Source organism: Eutrigla gurnardus (assembly GCF_963514095.1).
Source record: "Eutrigla gurnardus genome assembly, chromosome: 16".
Classification (NCBI taxonomy): domain Eukaryota; kingdom Metazoa; phylum Chordata; class Actinopteri; order Perciformes; family Triglidae; genus Eutrigla; species Eutrigla gurnardus.
The window spans coordinates 22992223-23009631 of NC_139927.1; the positions used below are offsets into that span (position 1 = coordinate 22992223).

Consider the following 17409-nt stretch of genomic DNA (forward strand, 5'->3'; position numbering starts at 1 on the left):
GAGTTGCACTCCCGGATGATTTGCTTCTCCAGCAATTTGTCCAGGATGTCTCGGATAGACTCGTATGCGGCTAACGGGATCCTGTACTGGCGTACGAAGGTCGGTGGCGCATTCGGATCAGTGGGGATGCGGACCGTGTGAAGTTGGGTCTCCCCACAGTCCTGCGAGTCTCGGGAGAAGATCGGCTGGAAGTCGTGGAACAACTTCCGTAGCGCGTCTCTCTGGTCCTCGGTAGTGAGGGCATCTGCTTTGGCAAGCTGTTGGTTTATCTCAGATTCAAAGCCCGAATAGGGTTCCTCAGGTGGTTGGTGTGTCTCACCTGAGGTCGCTTCGGTCGATTGAGTCGTTAATGCGTAGACGACCAGATCACCCCCTTTCCCCAATGCTGTGCCACAAATGGCTTCACCGTGAAGGGTTTCACGACGGGCCATGGTGATCATTGCAGTTGGGAATGTGAAAAGGACATCGTCTAAGTTTTGGACCAGGATGTAGGTCGAACGATTGTTCAACTCAAGCAGGGGTGTGCCGCAGACGGTAAGGTTAAGTTCCCAGAAATGGGGTAAGGCCTGGAAGAATGCTTGGGAGCCAGGCATCTTCTGTCCCTTAAGGATGGCGAGCCGGATGGGGACGCCTGCGGTCCTGGCAGGGACCATCATGTCAACTTCGCTGGCAACCTGACATGCCTCTGGGATGGTTTGGCCTGATGTCAGGTGTTCAAGTTCAATGGGCAGGGGCTCGCTCTTAGCGTTAGCCTGGGACCAAAGAATCTGATTGACCGTGTCCAGTTTGGTGCCAAGTCTGACCAGAGTATCAGCACCTAAAAGGAATGGTGGATGTAGTTTGGGCACTACGCTTATGAAATGGTCAACCTGTTTCTTCCCAATACGGATCGAGAGGGCGCACACTCCCACCGCCTTAAAGTGAATCTGCGGTGATTCTGCGGAAAGGAGGTGGTGGTTGAGAGGCGCGAAAACTGGGAGAGGTTGATGCTGGCACAGATGGTGGCACAGATCTTGACTGACGGCTGTCTTCTCTGACCAAAGCCCCAGGATCGCTTCTGGGACATGGGTGTCATTGAGAAGCACACCGCCAACCAGATGAGGGCTGTAAAGTGCTGGGTTTCGGTTCTCCAGCGGACACAGGAAGGATCCGTGGTGTCGGAAAGCACTCAAGTCGCCGGCTTGGAGTTGTGGGCTCGCAAGCGGTGCGGTTCGAGCAGAGCCAGGATTAGGCTCTGGAAAAGGCATCCGCATTGGTCGAGGGTCTCTGGACTCTTGGATGACGGCGACTCGTTCGTCGGAAGCCATCAGGCCACCTGAGGGGTGGAGCGGTTTTGCCGTCTCGACCTGAGCCCAGATGCGCCCCTGATGGCAATCGATAAGCGGTGCCAGCCGGTCCAGGAGATCCTGACCAATGGGAAGTGGTTCGGTGTCAATGGCACAAATGTGGATGGGGTGCACAAGAGTGACTCCCTGCAACGTGAGGTCCACCCACGCACATTCTGTGATGGGTGACCTGTCCTGCGTGTAGCTGGTGATGCTAACGTGGCAGGGCTCAATTTGAAGTGGTTATCTAGGGAGAGCATGGTTCGGGTCACCTCCGCAAAGGTGCGTTGGCACATTAGACTGATCTCAGAGCCTGAGTCGAGTAGGGCGAGGATGTTGACACACCCCCCTACCACCACCGAGGTATAAATGCGTCTAGCGTGGCCTTTGCGAACAAGATCTCCTAGGAAAGTCAAGAAAGGGGGTTGCGACGGGTCGATGGCCTTGGTTGCCGAGTCTGATTTTGGTTCCCCCGCCCATCCTACCAAGCAAACCTTGGCGGTGGAAGTGGGAACGGCCCGGCCTAGTCATGTAGGCGGAGGCTCCCTGTCCGGGTTCTTGCCGGGCTTTTGTGGGGAGCTTGGTGCCGGCTGTGACCATTGGGCCAGGTTGAGCCGCAACCCTATTGCTTTTGTCAGCTTGTCGACCAGGTCGTCCATATCCTTTTCTCTCATTCGGGAGTTTGTCGCCCAGGAATTATACTTACCCTCTTGTTTGCGTTCAAACTGGACCTTATTCCTGGGGTTATTTTCGTTCCTGGGTTCTGTGTGATTCCAGGGGCGTGCGTTCCGCCCACCCCCTTGGTTCTGTCGCCATTGTTGCTGGTTAGGTTCCCGGTGTGTCTGTTGTACTGGTCTAGTACTTACCCTTGGCTGAGGCACTTCATCTCCCTCCAGCCCTAGGCCTGTGTGTTCCGCGGTTTGGATCCCCAGGACTCTGGCGTCCTCCCCGGATGACCTTGCGGGTCGCACCCGGGTCTCCCATGACATCTGTGCGAAATTACGAACCTCTTGCATGGTGAGTCGGTATGTCCTGCAGTGCATGGTGACATCGTAGCGCACACTTTCGTGTAGGTTATGCAGGAAGAGGGCTTTGAAGGCAGGCTCTTCCTCCACTCCTGGGGAGTTACGGCCCTGAGCATAGGCGGCCCTGAAGCGCCTATAGTACTCCCTGGGTGGTTCCTGCTTCCTGTGTAGAACAGCGAGGGCGCCGAGCGTGGCGGAGGCGGGGTCCCTGTACCGGCTATACTCCTCCTTGAGTGCTTCACAAAGTCTGGAGTATCGGTCCCGGTTTCTGGGTGCGAGTGTTTCTATGAAACTGTGGACCTGTCTGGTACTGGTCTTCCAGATTAGCTTGAGCTTCTCGCGTGAGGAGGCATGGGGTAGGTCACGCAGACAGTGGTCCATCTCTTTGAGATAGCCATCAATATCCGACTCTTTGTGAGTCGGATCGAACCGTTCAATGTCTCTGGCGAGGGACTCTAACTGTCGGGTGCGCAGGCCATGGTTTGCGGCTGGATATGGGCCATCTGATTCACTTGACGACCCGTTATCACCACGGTAATAGTCTCGGACAGAGTGACCCCTCCCCCTTGGAGGTGGGGATGGAGTCCGAGGCATGCGTGACCCTCCTACCGAGTGTCGGTGGTGGGTGCGTGGGAATCTGGAATCCCCCGTCGAGCTTCGAGCCACTGGGAAATGGCTCAGACTTCGGCGTGGGGACTCGTCCCGCTGGGAGTAGCTCCACTTGTGAGGTGGGGCTTCTCGTTCCAGTGGGTGGGTGGATGGTGGCGCCTGGTAGCGCCGACGTTCGGCCTCTTCCGACTGTACCAGTCTCTCCCTGCGCATGGGACGGTGTGCGTCCGTGGGGGGCGCGGTTTCAAGGTCGGACAGGTCAGGCATATCCGTGTCTTGGGGTGTACCTACCTGGGCAGCCTGAGTTTCCTCACGCTGGAGTTCTCTCTCCTCCTCCCTGCATGGCCTGCGGAGGGCTTCCTCCCTCTCCACCTTCAGTTCGGCCACTTCCTGTCGCAGGGAGGTGGTCGCATGACCCAGTCGATTGATTAACTCCTCATCCTCAGCTTTCTGCAGTTGTGCTCTGCGCTGAGACAGGAGGAAGATTCGACCCACCACGTCAGCGATTGTGCGTTGTGGTTTCCCTGACGGGTGATTAACATAATCAACAAGCTCCTGCAGTTGATCATTGCATGTCACTACATCGTAGTGCTCCAGGTTTTCCCTGTCCTCAAGGGACAGGTGGATGAGACCAGCGACCGCATCCTGCAGGTCTGCGTCGACTGATACCTGGGGAGCCTCAGCTCCTTGTTCTTTCGGGCCGTAGTTGCTCATTTTACCTCTAGTAAAAGGCAGAACCCGGTGGCTTCACTTGTTTGGTTTTAACAGCGAAAAGAATGTATGTTGTTATGCTGATGTGGGTGCACAGGTGAGCGGCGTCGACCTGTGACTTACAATGAAAATGTTAATACACTTCTACAGTCTGTGGACTGGTAGTGAGGTGTCTCTAGCACCTCTGGTGAGTGATAACAGTGTTATAACGCGTCTTAGTTTCCCTAACCCTGTGTTTGTTAGTATTGTTGTTAAACAATAAATGGCTAATCACAACATGCATATGCAACCCTCAACTGTACTTGCTTGGCAAATAGTAATGGGGAACAAACAAATCGATCCTTGAAAATCAATTTCTAAACAATCATATTAACAATAACAATATTTACTATTATTATTATTATATACCTCTCAGGTTATTGTGCATAAATCTCTGGATAAAGCTGGTTTAAGAAGCCCTCACACGGGGCACCAATTATGTTGGGGTTGTAGCAGGGGCAGATTTGGTTATCAACAGTTAACTATCAATATCAATGTGATTATCGGTATTAATAATTATATTTAATCTATCATCATGATATAATCATGAATAAACGGGGCACCACCCTGGGATCAGGGAAAAGATAACCTAAAACTGTATTCAGTCTCAATATGGAGGTTTTATACTCACATGCCAATCATCGTGATCATTGGCATAGGAGTACAAAACCAATCGAACAATTAAAAAGGCGTGAAATTCAAGCACTAGCCTTCACAACCTGCTGTTATCCAGTGACATATACACAACAAGCACAAGAGACCGCTAGTTATAATATAATAAGATTTATTAAAATCAGTAATAATGATCACAATCAATAACACTGCAATTAACAAAGCCTTATTACCTAACTACCTAACACACAAAGGGAGAGACACACGTGGAGTGTGTGTGTGCGTGTGTGTGCGTGCGTGCGTGTGCGTGCATGTGCGTGTGTGTGCGTGCGTGTCGCGAGAGAGAGAGAGAGAGAGAGAGAGAGAGGTGGCTATGGGCGGCCACCAGATGGAGCTATTCCTCGCAGCGTTCAGGGGCGGAGCCACTGAGGTTCGATGGGGTAGCGAGAGAGAGAGAGAGAGGTGGAGCTATTCCTCGCAGCGTTCAGGGGCGGAGCCACTGAGGTCTGACGGAGTAGCGAGAGAGAGAAAGAGAGAGAGAGAGAGATAGCCGTATGTAGCCACCAGATGTAGCTATGTCCCTAGCGGCCGCCGGGAACAGCTGGCTTAGGACACGTGTGTGCGGCGTGTATGTGTGTGTGTGTGTTAGCGGGTCACAAACAAAGAGAGAGAAAATGCGCGAGCGATATCCGGAGGGACAGAAAGCCGTGCTGCTATCACACGGGCTTGCGTGAATGAACTGGAATTTATTCCGCGAGACCGGTCTTTTAACTGATAGTAGAGGTTTTCTGAGCTCGCGAATATGGCGGAGGTTAGTCGCAAACACTGTTACAGAAAATCAACCCAGCTTTGTGGGTACACAATCAACATTCACATACAGCAGCACATGAACAAACGGACTCGGCGATCCGCGATCAGAACTTAAAACACATTAACAAGAATTACAAGCATGTCCTACACTATCGAATCTCTGCTTCTGCCCAGACAAATAGCCTCTTACTTTTGTCGATGTGAGATGCGTCGATGTGAGGTTTCCGTCCCGTGCGTTGATGGCGTTTCTTCACGCCGGCAGCGGACGGTAGTTGTGGGGCGCTGGTTCAGCGCCGGATCCAATTAGTTGAAGAAAACAGTTAGTATTTCTTCCTTTTGCAGGAACAATCGCATGGCTCGGCGATTTAGTCAGCTGATTTCAGACAAAGACGGGTCGAGTTATCCGTTCTGCTGGCAGCTGGGACGAAGAAAGTTTCTTCTTACCGCGGGGAACGGGAGAGTCGCGCTGGTCTCCTCGGGATCCAAAATGATAAACAAAAGAAAAATAAAACGAGTAGAGAAAAAGAGGGATAAACAGTCTGTTGCTCGTCCAGCGAGTTTGGGGAAAAGACTGCGGCCTAGGACAAAGGAAAAACGCTGCAGACGTTATATTCACCTCCTGGTGTAACGTGAGTTACTTTGGAGAGAGAAAGTTTTTCTGATGGCCGCGGGATTTATAGCTTACGGCTGGTCCGGGGGACCCCCTGGAGTCCCATGCAGTTCGCAGCCAATGGCGCGCCAGCGGTGTGACGTCAGATCCCGTGACCAGGTGGAGGTGACACTAAAATGGTGGTTGTAGTTTTTTATCTCCTTTGTCCCATTGTCCTGGCCGCATGTGTAGGTTTCTGTAGGCCGCATTGTGTAGTCCTTCTAGTGAGGTCCCAACAACACAAAGTAGTCTCTGTCCTTCAAGTAGGATTCAAACCATTTTAATACTGTGCCAGAGAGTCCCACCCAGTTTTCCAGACGGTCTAGGAGTATGTTGTGATCGACTGTGTCGAATGCAGCACTGAGATCAAGTAGTACCAAGACTGAAATTCTACCATTATCCGTGTTTAAGTGGATGTCATTGAAGACCTTGACAAGAGCTGTCTCGGTGCTGTGGTGTGGTCTAAATCCTGACTGGAAGACATCAAAACAGTTGTTCATTACCATAAAGTCGTTCAGCTGCTTAAAAACTGCTTTTTCGATGATTTTACTCAAAAATGGGAGGTTTGATATTGGTCTATAATTGTTCATTAGTGAAGTGTCTAAATTTTTCTTTTTTAGGAGAAACAAGGGCTGCGTTTCAATAACAGTTTGAGTCGCCCTCGCTCACTTGCCCTAAGCACTTGCCCTCGGGGGAATCCCCGCCGCCATCTTAAGGGCTGTTCCATTTCCCTGAACAGCTGAAGTGAACTCCGTGAGATCGACCCTTGAGGGCTGAGTGATCGAGTGAACAACGATGGCCACTTCAGAGCTGTATATCACCCACAATGCATTGCAGTGGTGCACGAAAAATATGTCCATGCGGTGGCGATAATGAACCTCAAACACCAGTGTCTGCTGTCTATTCACCACCAAGGAAGAAGAAGAAAGAAGAAAGTAGAAAATTAAATTGTGCAATTAGACTGTCTGTTGCAGAGTTATGGCAGAGCCCACCGTTTACAAGTGTAAGTATATAAGCCGACGTATTGCCATCAAGCGCAGAATACGTCTTCGTCTCAATGAAATGAGTCTCTGCATATTTTGTGTAATTTGGAATAGGCAGTATAGCGCTACTCCAACAACGTGTGGTTGATCCATGATTGTCTGGGCTGTTGGTGAACGAGGGCAGGTGTGTTCCATTTACCTCTTTCACTCCCCCTCCACCCACTTTCCCTCCACCCTCCAAGGGGCCTCTGTGTGACGTCATAGCAAGGGCTGAGGGCAAGTGAGCGAGGGCGACTCAAACTGTTATTGAAACGCAGCCAAGGTGTCACGCCAGTGAGGTTTGTCTCGTCTTGGTTTTTGTCTTGTCATTTCCTGTTTTATTTTGAAAGGAACTCCCCTCTCGTTTCAGGTCACTTGCCCTTCCTCATGTGTTTCCTGGTCTGACTGATTCCTGATTGTCTCCACCTGTTGCCCATTATCCCTCTGTGTATTTAAGTCTGCGTCTCCCCTTGTCTTGTGCCAGTTCGTCTTTCGTCTCTCGTCATGTCACGATCTTCCTCCCAAGCCCCAGTCCGAGTTTGTATTTTTGCGTTCCTTTTTTCCGATGTGCATTTAATTTCATAGCCATGTTTCCTCCCTGTGGAGTGATTGGATAATTAAGCAAGAAAATTAAAATAAAAGAGGAAAATGATCAAATGCGATAGTATGGTTATTTTTAAGCCATTAATTGAATTTACAGGGGGAAAAACCAAACCGTGATATATACCGTTACTGTGATATGAAATTATTCATACCGTGATATAAGATTTTGCTCATACCGCCCAACCCTACGCAACAGTGATTTCTGGATTACTGTTCAATGGCGGCGACTAGCGTCAGGAGCTGAAACATCAATACGGTAGAGCTAAGAAGGCTGTAAGAGCACTCCAGACCACCCTTACCAATGTATGACGTACGAAAGAGATTAGTAGCAAAGAATGTTTGGGGAAACACGCGAAATGTAGGAACTCTAAGTAGGGGTTATGAATGACGTAGTGTTAAGAAGGTTTCGGGAACCGGGCCCTGGTCCAAATCAGCCTTTACTGCAGTAGTTCTGTCACTGCCTTTTTTTTTCATAAACCGTACGTTGTATAAAGCTACTCTGAGATGGGTCATTCATTTTTTGTATTGCATTTCTGCAGCAAAAGAAAGAAAATGCATGTATTTACAACAAAACACAAATGTGGAGAGACTTCAAAAGAAACTGTAGAGCAAAACACAATCTATGATCACTACATTATACTGTCTATTGTAGGAGGGCAGACCTGACACATAAACAATAATGCAGTTTGTCATTTCATCTGATGTTTTTATGACATTGTGTTATGACTAAATGTTCCTGTTGGAAGAGAACATGTTTTAGTGTTCAGTAGACATAGCGTATTGTGTTAGTGTATTATTGTATTTTGAATATTAATGTTGGATTTTAGTTTACAATGTGTGATTTTGAGTATGAAACCGTTTTGCCAATAGTGTGTGGTAGGTGTGTTAAGAGTTTAGGAAAATTGTTAAATGTATTGAAAAAATTGTTTTAGCGATTGTAAAAAACTGTAAGTCACTTCTCAAAACACACTTTTATATAGACTTGCTTTTATGTGATGTTGCCCGTTTTAACTTTTTAATTTTATTTATTTATATTTTATTGACTTTCTACTGTCTTTTTATCTTATCTTTACTCTTAAACTCTACCTATTGCTTCTCCTGCTCTGCACTTTGTATGCTGTTGTTTTTAAAGGTGCTATATAAATAAAGTTATTATTATTATTATTATTATTATTATTATTATTATTATTATTGTATTTTGAAAATAAATGTTGGAGTTTAGTTTACAACATGTGATTTTGAGTATGAAATTAAGTATTGCAAATTGCGTGTGGTAGGTGTGTTGGTATGATAAGAGTTTAGGAAAATTGTTCAAAGTATTGTAAAACAAGTTTTTATATACAATAAAAAATCAATACTTGATGTTTATGTATCAAAATTATATTGGCAAGCAAAATATTGAGATACTATGCCGTGTTGATTTCATCCCCTACCGCTAGTAAAAGTATACTCTAGTATCTGTGTTCAAACAAGTTTCCAGCTTTCAAATAGGCCCCTCAGACACCCAAAGAGGCTCCATTCTTCAGTTTTGTGTTACCATGAGACTAAATGGTCTGCAACAATTGTGACCGCAACAAGCATGAATCCAACCAGACAAGAGTGTGTGTGCTGGTCACACTTTTCTTCCTTTGTCCTTCAGAATCAACAGAGAGAACAAAGCATTCGGGCTCCAGATGCTGCTGCGGGGCCCATGTGGCCTCCAGAACATCCATCAAAACACAAGACTCACTGTCAGCATGTTGACACTCATTTTCCCAGACTCATACTCAAATTCACTCTGTTGGTTTTGTGTATAGAGACATGAATTGTTCATGTTCGTATATCTCAGCATTAAAGGGACAGTGTGTAACATTTTAGGTAATTTGTTAGCTAAAATCAATATCTTAATTCATATACAGTATAGGTCCTCATACTGTAAGTGTATAATCACCTCTGCCAATAATCTGATTTATCCTCGTAAGCAAAGAATTTCTTATCTGTATTTACATTGGAAGGGTAAGTCCTCAGGATGCTTCCATGTCGTTCCACCATGTTGAAGACTAGAACCGCCGAGGAGGGACATAAATGCACTATTCGTTTGAACGCAAAATACAATTTCACCACTAGATGAGAGTAATTCCTACACACTGTCTCTTTAAAGCAACACTTAAGAACTTTTCCTCTTCGGTCCCCCTACAGGTGGGAAGGGAATTGTCCATTACTGCCGTCGTAAATAATTTAGCCTACCGCAGCCTGACGTCGCACGCACGTTATTTGTTTGTATGCAGAACCAGCTCTGGAAACGATGAACGCACAACTGGTCTGGAAACTGCTAGCCTGGCTCTGTCCAAATGTAAGAACATTCCCATACCAGCACTGCTAAAGCTCAATAACTAACATGTTAGAGCTTGTTGGTACGCTTCTGCTTCGGTATGGATTCAACAAATGACAGTCAATAGTGTTTTTCTCTTTATTATTGGTTACTTTTTATGAATTGTTCAAAAGTATTTTCTGATGCAATCCACTTATTTTGTCAGTCTGATGTGCAGAGTGTCCAAGTCTACAGGACTGTACCTGATTGGGACCAAAGGTCAATGGTCAAAACCAAACAAATAAGATCAGAATCTGACCTTTACTGTAAATGCAGACAGTCCGTATTAAATCAGTTACCAGTTGACCTTTAACTAATTTAAAAAGGTAAGTCCAACACCATCCTCCTCCGTCTACATCTGTCTGGAGTTACATGAGAACAATGTTTCCATTGTTGTCCTGAAAACATGATTAAAGATCAAGTGCTTAATGTTCATCTAAGAGGGAAACAAGAGAATGGAGCATTTTTGACTGAGGGCAGGTTCAACAGCTCTCGGTAGTTCATAGCAGCTTGGTTCGGCCGTTAAAGGTCAGTGCCTGCAGCCGCTGAGCCTCAGAAGAATGTGAAAGCTTTTACAGTGAAACTCGCTGAGGTGAACAAAGGATTTCAAAGACAAACTGGGCAGCAGTTATTGTTTTGTGGCTGTGCACAGTCATGGAAATGATGATGATCAGACAGAGCAGCCAAACTGAGGCTGAGAAAATACTTTGGATACTGATGAAGACCAAAGAGAGGCCGACAGGAGTTCTGCTGAGCCAACCGGATGCGTTCAGATGTTCTTCGATACTGCACACAGCTGAGTCCGAGCAGCACAGCTGTTCCACCAAAGACACCTGGATGAAAGGTGTGTTGCTTCCCTGTAATCTGGCTGCAGCCACTTCTACGGTCCAGCCTAGTCTCGTGTAACCTCAAGAAACAGTATATTCATTTTGTCTACAGGAAAACAAATTGTAAATTTTTCCATGATTTTTGTCCGTCACCATCTTGGTTTTCTGCCATGTCCATGCCTTGGATTTTGGCCGTTGTCATCTTGGTTTTGGGCTGTTTGCATCTTGAGGTTTTTGGCCTTTTCCATCTTGTGGTTTTTGGCCATCGCCATCATTGTTTTTGGCTGTCAAGTCTTTTATGAAGTTATAACTTTCATGAAGTGAAAGGGGACAACTGTGTCGCTCAGCATGAAAAGGATACCAATGTAAAGTCAATTAGAATCCTTTTACGTGGTGGAAACACAAATCAAACGCATCTACGTGACTATGTAACATTCAGAGCTAGTGACGTAGTATTAAATATTTATATATTGATTCGATAAGATGTGTTTTTTCTAGGGCTGTCAAAATTAACTCAATGCGGGGCGATTAATTTGTGGAATTAACACGTTAATTTTTTTAACGCATTAACGCTGTTGGCTGATGGGACGTTTGAGTATTAAAAAACAAAGATGGAACAATCAATAAACACCTCATAAAACTACTAAGATACAATGACTACGACACTGCAGCACCGTGACGTTAACCTCTCCCATGGAGCCTAATAAGCTGCAACAATAACCTGATGGACAAACATGTTACATCATCATTTATCAGCTGCTACAGTATGAAGCTACACAGTCTTGTGAGTCTCCACCACATCACTTAATTTGGCTGGGAAGTCAACTGTGTCTGCTGATAGAATCTGTCAGTTTCACCGATGTACTACAGCCATTAGCATGTAGCGTTAGCGAGTGCCCGATAGGGAGAGAGAGAACGTGTGTGTCATCAGTAATCAGTAATCAGCATCAGTAACATTACATTACAGCGTGAACATAGCAGTGCATTGTGGGTACCGTTTATCTGTCGGTGAATACATGCTACAACTAGACACAAGCTTAGGTCCCGTCTTGTTGTCAGCCAGCTGATAGTTAAAGTAATGGGAGTTAGCCCTTTAGTTAGCAACAACTATGTCTGCTCCTACTCAGGAACACAAGCTCCTCCTCTGAGTCTCTTAGCTTTTGTATCTTGAATATTTATTTTAACTGTGTAACTGACAGCAGGTTAAACAGTTAATTATTAATACCCCTACTGCAAACCCTTGTCTTTTTTATATCAGGAAAACACAAAGCTGAATGTTTTCAAAGTAATTGTTAGAACTATAATGCTATTATTAAGTACTCATATCAGTACTGCAATTTAAGTATTTGTACTTGGTCTGAAAAAGAAGTGGTATCTGTGCATAGTCTATTATCTTTCCATTCCCACGACCATATACAGAGGAAATGGGAATTTTTCGGGTATATGTTGATTAATTGTGATAAATTGACAGATACCCTGTGATTAATCTGATTTAAATTTTTTAATCCATTGACAGCTCTAGTTTTTTCTAAACTAAGGAGGTTTTGTTTCCTAAACCTGCATGCTGAAGTGTCCTTGAGCAAGTTACTGAACACTTAAGTAAGGCTGAGCCATCGGTGCTTTCAAAAGATATTGTGGCACCCTCAGGTGTGGGGAGGGATGCCACGTGACCAATCCCAATAGAAAAACCACTGTCCACACTAGAATCAGCTTTTTGCAATTTTATTACGGGAACAGGGCTGGAGCTGTGCAGCGTGGGGGCCGCCGTGAGGTCCTCGTGGCCGTCGGCGTGGTGGTTGCGCACGGGCGGCGCCGTCGGGAGGGGCGCGAAGATCCGGGGGCGGGGGCAGATGAGGCGGCGTCTTTGGGCGAGTGTGGGGTTCGGTGTCCGGGCTCGGGTAGTCCTACGGTCCAGGGTTCGGCAGGGGGAATGGCGGTCAGGCAGGCGGGGGTCGGTACACAGGGGGGTTATCAGACGATCCGGGGGTCGGGCAGCCAGCAGGGTTCTCCGTCCTAAGGGGGTCATACACAGCGCTTGAATCTGTCTCTCTCTTACTCTCCACATTCACCTCTCCGATGTTTCGCCGTAGCTACTCCAGCGATTCTGGGCATCTCTTCCTGCTTTTATCTCCGTCCCTCTCATTATGCCGACTCTCCCCAGCTGTGCCTTCGCAGCACAGGTGAGACCGCTTCCCTCATCGGAACGCCTCATCTGGTTCTCTGCGGAGGGAGAGCATTCAAAGTGCCCCGCTGCTTTCGCATGCCAGGGCGCGATGTACACACCATCAACCACTTGCCCACACTCCCTTTTCCCCATCCTTACCCGGGGGGCGCCACATATCCCCCCCCTTAGCCCCGACCTTGTGGGAGGGGCGGTCCAGCAGCTCAGAGCGTCCCGCCGGGACAGGGCATCCGCATTCCCATGGGCTGCTCCGGACCTGTGGGTAACCTTAAAGGAGAAGGGTTGGAGGGCCAGAAACCAGCGGGTAATGCGGGCGTTGGTATCTTTGTTGCGGGACATCCAGACCAAGGGTGCGTGGTCGGTGACCAGGGTGAAGTGCCGTCCTACTAGATAATATTGGAGTTTGTCTACCGCCCATTTTATTGCGAGACACTCTTTTTCTACCGTAGAGTAATTCTTTTCTCGGGGTAACAGTCTGCGGCTGATGAATGTAATTGGATGTTCCTCACCGTCTTGGAGTTGAGACAGGACGGCACTCACCCCGGTCTCCGAGGCGTCGGTCTGGACCACCATGGGGAGGGAGAAGTCAGGGGTCACCAGGACGGGGTCGGAGCAGAGGGCTGCTTTCAGGGTTGCGAACGCTTCTTCCGTTTCCGGGGTCCACTTTACCCGGTCCGGTTGCTGGTTTCTGGTGAGCTCGGTGAGGGGGCCTGCGAGGGAGGAGAAGTGGGGGACAAAGCGGCGGTAATAACTGGCTAGGCCCAAAAACACTTTTACCTGTCGTTTGGTCTGGGGGCGGGGCCACTCACGGATCGCCTCGACCTTCCCTATCTGGGGCTTCACGCATCCTCTCCCAATGGTGAACCCCAGGTAGTTAGCATCCTGGAGGCCGAGACGACACTTCTGGGGGTTAGCCGTGAGCCTCGCCTCCCGCAGGGCCTGGAGTACCGCTTCCAGTTGGGCCAGGTGGGTCCCCCACTCCTCCCCGTGTACCACTATGTCGTCCAGATACGCGGCGGCGTATTCCTGATGGGGCCGAAGCACCTGGTCCATCAGCCGCTGGAACGTGGCCGGGGCCCCATGCAACCCGAACGGGAGCCGGCAGTACTGGAAGAGCCCGTTGGGGGTTGAGAAGGCGGTCTTCTCCCTGGCTCCGGGGGCAAGGGGCACCTGCCAGTACCCCTTGGTCAGGTCGAGGGTGGAGATGAAGCGGGCCTTGCCCAGGCGCTCGATAAGCTCGGCATGGGGTAGGCGTCGAATTGGGAGATGCTGTTGAGCATGCGAAAGTCATTACAGAACCTGATTGACCCATCAGGTTTGGGGACAAGCACAATAGGGCTACACCACTCACTTCTGGACTCCTCGATGATGCCTGCCTTTAGCATTTTTTGTACTTCTTCTTTAATGGCCTTCTTTCTAGCTTCGGGCACTCGATAAGGGCGTAATTTTACCTTTTTCCCGGGGGTTGTGAGGATGGGGTGCTCGATAAGAGTGGTGTAGCCCGCCTCTGTGGAGAACACCCGCTGGTGCCGTTGTATCAGCTCCTTGAGGTCTTGGGTCTGCCGGGGGGTGAGCTCCTCCCCCATGGGGATGGCGACCGACTCCCTCACCGGTGTTTTCTGAGGGAGAGAGAGAGAGAGAGAGAAGAGGGCGTCGCGGGCCAGCCACCTCTTCAGGAGGTTGATGTGGTAAATCTTGGTGGGGTGTCGCCTCCCTGGCTGTCGCACCCGGTAATTCACCTCCCCTACCCGTTCCATTACTTCATAGGGCCCCTGCCACCGGGCCAGGAACTTGCACTCCACCGTGGGGATCAACACCAAGACCTGATCCCCCACCTGGAACTCCCGTGGCTGGGCCCCCCGGTTGTAGACCCGGGCCTGCGCCGTCTGGGCCTCGGCCATATGTTCCCTCACTAAGGGCCACAGTCTTGCCATCCGGTCGCGGAGCCCCTCCACGTGCTCCACCAGGGTCCGGTGCGGGGACGGCTGCTGCTCCCAGGCCTCCTTGGCGATATCCAGGAGACCCCGGGGTCTTCGCCCGTACAGTAGTTCGAAAGGGGAAAATCCTGTGGATGCCTGGGGAACTTCACGGATGGAAAACATGAGGAAAGGGAGGAGCTGGTCCCAGTTCCTCCCGTCTACTTCCATTACTTTTTTGAGCATACTTTTCAATGTCCGGTTGAATCGTTCTACCAGCCCGTCAGTTTGCGGGTGGTACACCGAGGTGCGTAATTGTTTGATGCGTAGCAACTTGCACATGTCCCTCATCAACCCCGACATAAAGGGCGTACCTTGGTCTGTGAGGATCTCTTCCAGTATGCCGACTCGACTGAAGAGCAGGACCAGTTCCCTGGCGATACCTTTCGTGGCCATAGTGCGGAGGGGGATGGCCTCGGGGTAGCGGGTGGCATAGTCGAGGATGACCAGGATGTATTGGTGTCCGCTGCTGCTCTTCGGCAGGGGTCCCACCAGGTCCATGGCGACCCTGCTGAAGGGAGTTGCTATAATGGGGAGGGGGATTAATGGAGCTCTTACGTGGGGTCGCGGGGCTACCATCTGGCAATCGGGACACTGCCGGCAGTGGTCCTCCACCGCTCTCTTGACCCCCGGCCAGTAGAACCTGGCGACCACGCGCTCCAGTGTCTTCTCCACCCCGAGGTGGGCGCCGAGTAGATGACTGTGGGCGAGCTGGAGGACCAAACGACAGAAGGGCCCCGGCACAACAAGCTGCTCTATTTGTTCCCCGGCCTCCATTATCACCCGATACAGTAATTTATTTTTGATGGCAAAGAAAGGGTGGTGTAGTGGTCTTACCCCTTGTACTGGTCGGCCGTCCACCACTGCTACCTGCTTCAGGGCGTTGGCTAGCTTGGGGTCCTCGATCTGGGCGGTTCCGAATCGTCCCGTCAGTCGGGGTGCCAGGGGGGGGGGCGTCCGAGCCGAGGGGGAACATCTCTAGCAGGTCTTCCGCTTCCTCGGCGGGGGAGAGAGGTCTCCGGTCGGGGTCGGCGGGGCGGGCTTCCTCCTCGGCCCTTTCGGCAGCGGCGCTGGCGGCGCCATCGGACAGTGGTTCGGTGGAGTCGCCGCTCTCGCCATCCTGGAAGCCGCAGAGGGGGTTGCCGCGGGGAGCTCTCCGGCTGCGGGATGCTTTCGGGGCCCCGCCTCGATCCGCCAGGGAGCGCCACAGGGCTGGAAACAGGGCCGCATCTCTCCCGATGAGGACCTCAACGGGGAGGTCCGGCACGAGCCCCACTTTATTCCTAAATGTCCCCCTCGTAGTCTGTACTTCCAGGAGTGCTGTGGGATATTGTCTAGTCTCGCCGTGGATGCACGTCACGGCGAGCGTGCCTGGAAGGGGTTCACCGGGGCCGTATTCGGGCCGGGCCAGCGTCACGGCGCTGCCCGAATCCAGAAGGGCCTTGGCGTCGCGGCCGTTGAGACGGATGGGGGTCATCGGGGAGGAATCGTCAGTCTGGCCCCAGCAGACTGTTAGGAGGCCGCAGGGTTTCCGGGTTGAGGGCTCCGAGGATGCGGACGGCATGGAGACGTCCTGGCGGTGGGGGCACGCCCAGGACAGGTGCCCTAGGTCGCCGCACGTGAAGCATCGCCGGCTTTCCGTCATCGGGGTCCGACGTTCCCCCAGCGGTTGAGGAGCGGGTCGGGCTGGTTCCGGGGCCGGAGCTGGCGTTCGGGGACGGGCAGGACCCTCCGTCCGAGGGGCCCGGGCAGACCGCAACACCACCTGCGCGGCCTGGTGGCCTTCCACGAGGGTCACCAGCTGCTCCGCCGTCTGGGGGTTAGCCTGGCAGGCCAACTTTTTGGCCTCATAGGGGAGGGCACGTAGAAACCGGTCCATTATAACCCTCTCCACCGGACCCGGGGTCGCTGGCTCGGAGGCCAGCCATCGGTTGGTGAGCCTCGTGAGCTCATACATTTGCGCCCGCGGTGACTCGGTGGCGCTGAAGGTCCAGTCATGGACGAGTTGTGCCCTAGAGATCATCGTGTGCCCCAGTCTTTTCAGGACCTCCGTCTTTAGTACCTCATAGGGGACCGCTCTCTCCTCACACAGGTCCTGGTAGGCATTCTGAGCCACTCCGGTGAGGAACGGGGCCACCAGGTCGGTCCACTGATCCCTGGGCCACTCCTCTCTGGTGGCCGTCCTCTCGAATGTTAAGAGGAAGGTTTCGACGTCGTCTTGGTCGGTTCGTTTCATTAGGAACCGGGCCGGGTTTATCTGCTTCTTCGGCTCGAGGTTCAGTAGTCTCTGGGTCAAGGCGCCCGTCTGCTCCATTTGCATCCGCTGCATGTCCACCAGGCGCGCGCACAGCTCAGCGAGCTGCTGCCATCGTAGTGGGGAGTGGTTTTTTATTGATATTGGTCGGCGGGTGTCTGTGCCCGCATTCTCCACCATATGTGGCACCCTCAGGTGTGGGGAGGGATGCCACGTGACCAATCCCAATAGAAAAACCACTGTCCACACTAGAATCAGCTTTTTGCAATTTTATTACGGGAACAGGGCTGGAGCTGTGCAGCGTGGGGGCCGCCGTGAGGTCCTCGTGGCCGTCGGCGTGGTGGTTGCGCACGGGCGGCGCCGTCGGGAGGGGCGCGAAGATGTTTGTTTGTTTGTTTATTAAGATCCCCATTAG

General features: G+C 50.6%; 1 protein-coding gene across 1 annotated transcript; it reads right to left on the reverse strand.

Annotated features, from left to right (window-relative positions):
• Positions 1 to 10180: 10180 nt before the first annotated feature.
• LOC311026747 (uncharacterized protein) lies at positions 10181 to 17069 on the reverse strand (the record flags this gene model as incomplete). The annotated part of the gene is made up of 3 exons (XM_084030445.1): positions 10181 to 10191; positions 12224 to 12595; positions 15578 to 17069. The coding sequence occupies 3 exons, from the start codon at positions 17067 to 17069 to the stop codon at positions 10181 to 10183; spliced, it is 1875 nt and encodes a 624-aa protein (XP_083886571.1).
• Positions 17070 to 17409: the final 340 nt, after the last annotated feature.